General features: G+C 55.7%; 2 protein-coding genes across 2 annotated transcripts in view; one reads left to right on the top strand and one right to left on the bottom strand.

The window, feature by feature from the left end:
• Positions 1 to 553: 553 nt before the first annotated feature.
• CHGG_08746 (uncharacterized protein) lies at positions 554 to 7,800 on the top strand (the record flags this gene model as incomplete). The annotated part of the gene is made up of 8 exons (XM_001226672.1): positions 554 to 1,286; positions 1,465 to 1,564; positions 1,624 to 1,829; positions 1,891 to 2,033; positions 2,145 to 2,823; positions 2,873 to 6,516; positions 6,579 to 6,899; positions 6,958 to 7,800. The coding sequence occupies 8 exons, from the start codon at positions 554 to 556 to the stop codon at positions 7,798 to 7,800; spliced, it is 6,669 nt and encodes a 2,222-aa protein (XP_001226673.1).
• Positions 7,801 to 8,338: 538 nt separating this feature from the next.
• Positions 8,339 to 8,952, bottom strand: part of CHGG_08747 (uncharacterized protein) — a gene marked incomplete at both ends in the record, with an annotated part of 2,155 nt that continues 1,541 nt past the window's right edge. The window contains 2 exons of the mRNA XM_001226673.1: positions 8,339 to 8,437; positions 8,496 to 8,793. Of these exons, the coding sequence (XP_001226674.1) occupies positions 8,339 to 8,437; positions 8,496 to 8,793 (397 nt within the window). The remainder of the gene's footprint in view (positions 8,438 to 8,495; positions 8,794 to 8,952) is intronic.

Genomic DNA, 8,952 nt, shown 5'->3' on the forward strand with positions numbered 1-8,952 from the left:
GATCCTGAGGCTTACCTTTGGTGGGGTAGAAGAGGGCAACCTGGAAAGATTCGAGGCCCATGCCCCATGGCGGCGAACAAACGCGTGAGCCGTGACTGTTAGCCGATAGTGTCGTCTAACACGGACCATATTACCGCGCATTATTGTTGGCGCTGCCGGATCGGACGTTGCAACCCCATATAGCACAATGCGACTGTCAGTCCGTCACCGGGGGGCCGGTGACTATCAAATCGACACGTCGTTCGGATGAAGGGCTTGCGCGTAGCCTTCAATATGTTTTTCGAAGCGAGGAGGCGATCAGGGTCGTTGACTTGTTTGGCCACTCCGCTGGCTCAAGTGGCCAGGTCTTTCTGGATATCTCTCTCGCATAAAAAGGACATGTGCTAGCCTGGCTCTCCTAGATACTTCTGGTCCGGTCAATGAGCAAGCCGTCCCCTCTTAGTGTCTCTAGTTGTCCTATGTTCCACACAACTGCCAGGCGTTGAACCATTGCTGTGGTTGGAACACCCGTGCAAACGCCGTCCACGGCCTCGCTCCTGCAAAGCTCCTCGCCATGGCGCCTACCGCCGTCACCACAGACTCTAGCTCCATTGCCAGCCCTTCTGGAGAGAGTGTCAACGGCTATTATCAAGTAAACGGCTATGACAACAGCTACACCAACGGGCACGCCAACGGGTACACCAACGGGTACACCAATGGACACACCAACGGGCACACCAACGGGCATACCAACGGGCATACCAATGGGTATACAAATGGACACTCAAACGGATATTCAAATGGAACAACCAATGGTTTTACCAACGGCGCCAACGGTGTCCCCGATGGGATCTCGAGGCCCCACAAAACGATGCCCGTCGCGATCGTGGGCATGGCTTGCCGCATGCCGGGGAATGTTGCCACTCCCGCCGAATTCTGGGAGCTCTGCACCCGTGCCCGGTCAGGATGGACCGAGATACCCAAGAAAAGGTTCGACAACGCTCGGTTCTACCACCCGAACCCGGGCAAGGGCGGTGCCGCGAACCCGGTTGGTGGCAGCTTTCTCAACGTCGACCTCGCTGCATTCGATGCCCCCTTCTTCGGGCTTACAGAGAAGGAAGCCATTTCTATGGACCCCCAACAACGCCTCCTTCTTGAGTGTACATTTGAGGCGCTTGAAAACGCTGGGATTCCGAAACATGACGTTGTTGGGCAGAACGTAGGCGTCTTCGTCGGCGGTTCTTTCCCCGAGTACGAGTCACATTTATTCCGGGATTCCGATACCATCCCCATGCATCAGGCGACCGGTAAGTGACCCCCGTACGCGCCCAGGTAGGTTGTCAAGTAAGATCACTGACGGATTGGGCCCGCCAGGATGTGCATATGCCATGCAGTCTAACCGGATCTCACACTTCTTTGATCTGCGAGGGCCAAGCTTCACTTCAGATACGGCATGCTCGTCTAGCATGGTTGCCGTACATTTAGCATGCCAAAGCCTACGATCTGGTGAGACGAATTGCGCCTTGGTCGGCGCTTGCCATCTGAACATGCTGCCCGAGTTTTGGGTCTCGTTTTCCACTTGCAGGTAAGAGGCGTGCGGGGAGGCGTTTCCGCAACTGGTTTTGCGGCTAACAAGCGGTTCAGGTTACTCTCAGACACGGGCCGCTCTTTTGCCTTCGATGATCGGGGTACCGGGTTTGGGCGTGGCGAAGGCTGCGGCATGCTCGTGCTGAAACCGCTGGATCAAGCGATCAGGGACAATGATACCATTCGGGCTGTCATTGCTGGAACCGGGCTGAACCAGGATGGAAAGACGCCCGGCATCACCATGCCTAACGGGGCAGCCCAAGGTACCTAGCTTACACCACCCCTTTGTGTTGAAATATGAGTTGAGCTAACTTGGTGTCACAGAGGACCTTATGAGGCAAGTGTACAGAAATGCTGGGCTAGATCCTCATGCCTGCGGTTTTGTCGAGGCGCATGGAACAGGCACGAGAGTCGGGGATCCGATCGAAGCCACTGCTATTCGCAACGTGCTGGGTTTGAAGAGGACAGTACGTGATCCATTGTGGATTGGTTCTGTAAAATCCAACATCGGTCATCTCGAGGGTGCTTCAGGTATGAAGACGGAGAACTCGTTTTCCAAAAACTCTCGCTGACATTAGAAAGGAATTGCCGGGATCATCAAAGCCGCTTTGATGCTCGAGCGTGGCTTCATCTTGCCCAACTACGACTTCAAGCGACCAAACCCAAAGATTCCGTGGAAGGAGTGGAACCTTAAAGTGCCTGTTTCCCAACGGCCGTGGCCTAAGGGGAAGAAATACATCAGCGTCAACAACTTCGGCTTTGGCGGAACGAATGGGCACGTCGTCCTCGAAGCCCCCCCGTTTCGCAAACAGAGGCCTTCGCCAACAGCTGGAAACGATACTCCCGAGGACCCAAGCCACGGACGGAAGCTCTTTGTGGTCACGGCCAATGACAAGACCGCACTCTCGCAAGTGACGAAAAATATTGTCATCTACCTCGAACAGCGCCCAGAGATCTTCCAAAAGGACCTTCCTGCGAACTTGGCCTACACCTTAGGCCAGCGTCGATCTCTTCTACAATGGAGAGTTGCGATTCCCGCCCTCAACTCTTTTGAGCTCATCGAGGCGATCAATGGCGAGAAGTTCACTCCCGGAAAGGAGATCGAGCCGTTGAGGATCGGCTTCATTTTCACAGGACAAGGCGCACAGTGGCATGCCATGGGGCGAGAGCTCTATGAACAGTACCCGATCTTTTCCAGTAGCATTCACCGAGCCGATAAATGCTTGATCGATAACGGCGCGGAGTGGTCTCTCATAGGTAAGGACTCTGGTCCCTCCCCAAGATAATTGGCTGACTTTCTTTGTAGACGAGTTAAACAAGGGCGCAAAGGATAGCCAAGTCAGCGAGGCACATATCAGCCAGCCGTCGTGTACCGCTATCCAGCTGGCGCTGGTTGACCTTTTGCGGTCTTGGAGTATCCGCCCAACAGCCGTCGCCGGCCATTCGAGCGGTGAGATTGCAGCAGCGTACGCCGCCGAGATCATCGATTTCGAGACCGCCATGACCATTGCATACCACCGCGGAAGACTCATCCCAATTCTCAAGCTAAGAAACCCGGACCTTCGGGGCCGCATGATGGCTGTTGGTGGCAGCAAAGAAGAGTTTCAGCCAATTCTCGACGGTTTGAAAGAGAAGGAAGCGCGCATTGCTTGCTATAACAGCCCCTCCAGTCTCACCATCTCTGGGGATGAACCCGCTATTGCCGAGCTTGAAGCCATCTGCCAGGAGAAGCAAGTCTTCAACAGGCGCCTTGTGGTCGACGTCGCTTACCACTCGCACCACATGAACCTGGTAGCCAAGGAGTACCGAGCATCCCTGGCCCACGCTCGGTCTCCCGTTCCCACAGACATCAGATTCCATTCATCTCTGTATGGCCATCTAGTTGACGGCACCGAACTGCAATCCAACTATTGGGTGGATAACTTGACGTGCGCCGTGCGTTTCTCGGAGGCACTCCAGAGCATGCTCGAGCCAACCGGAGAGCACAAGCATGGCGTCAACATGCTGGTGGAACTCGGACCTCATTCGGGACTGCAGGGGCCGATCAAGCAGGTCTTGAAGGAGCTCGGCGGTAGCGCCGTGAAGATCCCTTACGCCTCCGCCCTCATTCGAAAACGGGATGCCGTAGAGACGGCGTTGGAACTCGCGGCAAGCTTGTTCGCCAAGGGTGCAAACCTTGACTTTGGCGCCATCAACTTCCCCGCCCCAACGAAGGCGCCTGTGCTGCTGACCGACTTGCCTCGGTACCCGTGGAATTATTCATCCAAGTACTGGCAGGAGTCTCGGATGACTAAAATGCACAAACATGCCCCAGGGGGTAGAAATGATATCCTAGGTGCCCTGGCTAACTACTCCAACGACTTGGAGCCCACCTGGCGCAACATTGTCCGGCTCGATGATCTCCCATGGTTACAACACCACAAAATCCAGTCATTGACCATATTTCCCATGGCCGGGTTTATTGCGATGGCACTCGAGGCTGCGGCTCAGAGAGCGGCTACAAAAACCACTTCGCTTGACAGGTTTGAGCTGAAGGGGGTTTCCATTACCAAGCCCCTGGTTATCCTAGACAAGGACATCGAGATGACCATCACCCTGAGGCCCCGTCAGGAACCAATCTCGGACACTTGGGATGAGTTCCGAATCTGCTCATGGTCATCCGATCAGGGCTGGACAGAACACTGCATCGGTCTCATTGCCGCCCTGGAGGCGGACGAGAATGATGTGGACGGCGCAAGGCAAGCCTGCGATACCGAGTCTCGCCTCAGGTCTGCACTTTCTAGAACCGGACGGCCGGAAGCCTCCTCACTTAGCCCCAATGCCATGTACGACAGCCTAGCCGAGCTGGGTGTGGCATATGGATCCCTTTTCCAGGGTGTCACCAACTGCCGCGCATCCGACACTCATGCCGTGGGGGATATTGTTGTGCCAGATGTCGCAAAGGAGATGCCGAACGGTTATCTGACGGATGCGGTGATCCAGCCTGCGTTTTTGGAATCCCTCATCGAGATGTATTGGCCCATCGTGGGCGCCGGTCGCCGAGCCATCAACACCATCTACCTACCGTCTTCGGTAGATCGAATGACAGTCTCGTTCAACGTTGGGCGTTTCACCAAAGCGCCTGGCAGCGCTGTGCGCGCCGTCTGCGAAGGGGAGATAGCCACAGGCGCCCCAAAGCCAACAAAAGTCAGCATGACTGCTGTGGCGGGCGAGGACAACCTTCAGGCAATCATCTCCGTTGATGGCCTTACGATTTCTCCGGTCCTGGATGGCGAGACGGAGACCGACATCAACGCTCCCAGAGACCTGTGTTACAAATTGGAATGGGACCCAATTCTCCAGACCAAAGATGAGCACCCACCCTTCTCCGGCGGCACCGAAATCGTCATTATCCATGACGGCTCCAGCTCTCAGAGCATCGTGGCGGTCTGTGTGGCCAGCGCCTTGGAGCAAGCCACAGGAAGACTTCCCGACTTTGGCACCCTGGATTCCGTGAACACTGCAGGAAAGATCTGTGTTTTCTTGAACGAGCTACATCAACCGTTCCTTGCAACACTCACACCATCTCAGTTTGAGAGCCTGCAAAGACTTTTGACATCTGTCGAGGGCGTGTTGTGGGTTGTCCGTGGGGCTTACGACAAGTCCACAAATCCGGATGCCAACATGGTGACTGGCTTGAGTAGAACCATACGGTCGGAGACTGCCATGAAGTTTGCGACTCTTGATCTCGACGGCGAGTCCAACCCATCTGAGCCTGATACCGTCGACGCTATCTTGCGTGTCTTCAACTTCGTGTTTGGCTCGAGTTCATCGGCCACCGGAGAACTGGAGTTCAAGGAGAAGGCCGGTAGCTTTTTTACCCCACGAATCGTTCTTGATCCAGACATGAACGCATACGTACACAACCAAACAAACCCTTCTGTTCTCGAGTCGACCCAATTCGGGGACGGTAACCGAGCGTTGAAGATGGAGATGTCAACACCAGGCGCCTTGGACACCATTCACTTCGTCGACGATTCGTCTACTGAGCAACCATTGGAGAACGATGAAATCGAAATCGAGGTCAAGGCCATTGGGCTCAATTTCAAGGATGGCATGGCTGCCAAGGGCTTGATACCTCTCGCTAGCAGCGGCCTCGAGGCAAGCGGAATTGTCTTAGCAGTCGGGTCCAAAGTGACTGGGTTCCAGGCTGGCGACCGGGTGGCAGCATTTACCCAAGGTGCTTTTGCTACGCGAGCAAGGGCAAAGGCACCGTTTGCTTTCAAGATCCCCAGATATCTTTCCTTGGAAGCCGCCGCCAGTCTGCCACTCGCATACGCCACGGCGTACTACAGCCTGGTTGAGCTTGGCCGGCTCGGCGAAGGGGAAACGGTTCTTATCCACTCCGCCGCCGGCGCCGTCGGCCAAGCCGCCATTTGCGTCGCGCAGATGATTGGCGCCGAGGTGTTTGTTACTGTCGGAAACGCCAAGAAGAAGACGCTGCTGTTGAAAGAGTATGGGCTACAAGAGGATCATATCTTCTACAGCCGCAACAGCTCCTTTGGCGACGTGATCCGCCATGCCACGGATGGCCAGGGCATAGATGTCATCCTCAATTCCCTCACCGGCGACGGGCTCCGCGAGTCCTGGAAGTGCCTCAACAAATTCGGCCGCTTCATCGAGATTGGCAAGCGCGAAAGCGGCTCAAAATATCGTTTGGATGTCGACAGCATGGACAGCAACGCCAGCTTCATGTCCCTAGACATGTTCATGCTGATTGCTGAGAGGCCAAAGGTCGTCAAGCGCCTTCTTGCGGATGTTGCCCAGATATTGAAGTATGGGAAGATCCGCCCTGTGACTCCTGTAATGCAGTTTTCAATCTCGGATGTTGAATCTGCGTTGAAGGCGCAGCAGACCGGAAACATGACGGGGAAGCTTGTCGTTGTGCCCAGAGCGACCGATGTTGTCAAGGTATGTTTATTTGGACCGCATTTGGCGTTTCTTCGAACGACTTACTGATACTCGAACCACAGGCAGCGAAATCAAAGAAAATAAAGCCTCTTCTCCGCCCCGACGCGACTTACATCCTTGTTGGCGGGACCGGAGGCCTTGGCCGAAGCATGGCGCGCTGGATGGTGGCCAAGGGTGCCAGAACCATTGTTTTGGTGTCCAGAAGCGGTTCTGTGACAGGCCGCGTAAAGGAACTCGTCGACGAGCTTGAAGCTGTTGGAGCCAACATTGTTGTCCGCCCCTGCAACGTGGTCAACAAAGCCGAGGTGGAGGAGCTCATCAAGACTGGACTAGAGGGCCTGCCTCCCATCCGCGGCGTGGTGCACGGCACGATGGTGCTCAAGGTATGAACTAACCCTCCAAACTACACAACCCAGCGGAGCAACGCTAACCAATCCTTAGGACGTGCTGTTCGAAAAGATGACATGGGAAGAATACAACCAGGTCATCGAAGGCAAAGTGCAAGGTGGGTGGAACTTCCACCACGCCCTCACAAGCCACCCGCTCGACTTCTTTGTCGCCATCTCATCCGCCGCCGGCGCCGTCGGCAACCGCGGCCAGGCAGCCTACAGCGCAGCCAACTGCTTCCTCAACGCCCTCGTCCAGCACCGTCTCGCGCAGGGCCTGCCCGCCTCTTCCCTCGACCTAACCGCCGTCTCCGACTCGGGCTACCTCGCCGAGGACCTCGAAAAGGCCGCCGAAGTCGCGCGCAATCTCGGCAGCGACAGCATCTGCGAGAGCGAGGTGCTGGCCCTCCTCAACGCCGCCATCGACGGCACCCTGGCGTCAACCTGCAACAGCCACACCATCACGGGCATGCGCATCACGGCCAGCATGCGGCCGTTCTGGACCGACGACGCCAAGTTCAAGGCGATGCGGCTCGCGGCCGAGGAGGCCGCCGCCGCAGACGCCTCGCTCAACGCGGCCGTGGTGTCGTTCAACGCGGCGCTACGCGCGGCCAAGACGCGCGCTGAGGCGGAGGACGCTGTCTGCCGGGGGCTGGTGGATCGGATTGCCACGGTGCTGATGATGGATCCGGAGGAGCTGGACGTCACGCGCTCGCTGTCGCATTATCCGCTGGACTCGCTCGTGGCGATTGAGATTCGGAATTTTATTACGCGTGAGTTTGAGGCGAATTTGCAGGTGCTGGAGTTTTTGTCGAGTGGGTCGATTCAGACGCTGGCGAAGACGGTGTGTGCGAAGAGCAAGCTGGTTCCGGAGTCTCTTGGTGCGTCGACTTGGTGAGGGGTATATGTAGATGTGTGGTTGGGGTGTTTTGGTTTTCTCCGTTTTTTGTCCTCTCTCTTATCTTCCCACTTGGTTTTGGCTTCTTGTCTCACCAAGTTCTCGTGTGCCTGGGTTTTATTTCTGTGTTTCCGATTAACTAGTTTCATCTTCGATGTTCTACTGTTTGGCTATTCGGTCTTGAGCATGATTGTGACTTACGGTGCTGTTGCTCATGGAAGTTCTCCCTATCAGGTACATACGCCAGAGTTACATACATTGCACGATGTCTGTATGTCGAGTTACATATTGATCTTAGGTGTTGTGTGAACGTCGTCTGAAAATGATTGAGGTAATCATTCAACATATCTTTGCGCTGTAAACGTCACGCCAACCGGGAGTTTTGTGCAGGTAGGATGTGTGTATTAACTACAGCTAGTTGCCAATCTAACAGTTGGACCGTTAAGGCACCTGCACCTGGCAAAATCCCCTTCCTCTCAAGTAAGTCGTAGACTATCCACTGCAACAATCTCACCAAGACCTCAAACCCCAGGGCAACCTAAGCCGTCGTGGTCGTCGGCTCCGCCTTCTTCTCAGACTCAGTCGCCTGCGGAGCAGTACTCGCAGCTGTAGTCTGACCACCCACGGGAACAGCAACCTGCATCAAATGTCAGCACACAGCCCACCAGCAAAACAAATCACCACGCACCACGCACCTTCAAATTACCCGCCTCAATCTCCCTCTCCAACTCCTCCAACCTGCTCGCCTTCTTATACCGTTTCCACGCCGGCAAACCCGAATTAAACACATCATCCATCTCCTCGAGCGTGAACCCCTTCGTCTCGGGCGCCATCAGCGTCATATGCACAAAGGCGGCCGCATTGAACGCGCCAAAGATGTAGTACATCTTGTACGAGATATTCCACAGCAGGGGCGGGACGCCAAAGGCCAGCACCATGTTCCAGAACCAGTTGGTCGCCGTCGACAGCGACACGGCCTTGGCGCGGATCTTGCTGGGGAAGATCTCGGGCCGGGTAGGCCCACGAAGACGGGACCCCACGTCGTGGCGTAGGTGGCCCCGAATGAGTAGCGAGCACGAAACGATGGCGGAGGGACAAAGGGCCGGTTGTCGTGCACAATCCAGGTGAATGTCGGCGTTTTTGGGCGCGTTC

Source organism: Chaetomium globosum, genomic scaffold, assembly GCF_000143365.1.
Source record: "Chaetomium globosum CBS 148.51 scaffold_6 genomic scaffold, whole genome shotgun sequence".
Classification (NCBI taxonomy): Eukaryota; Fungi; Ascomycota; class Sordariomycetes; order Sordariales; family Chaetomiaceae; genus Chaetomium; species Chaetomium globosum.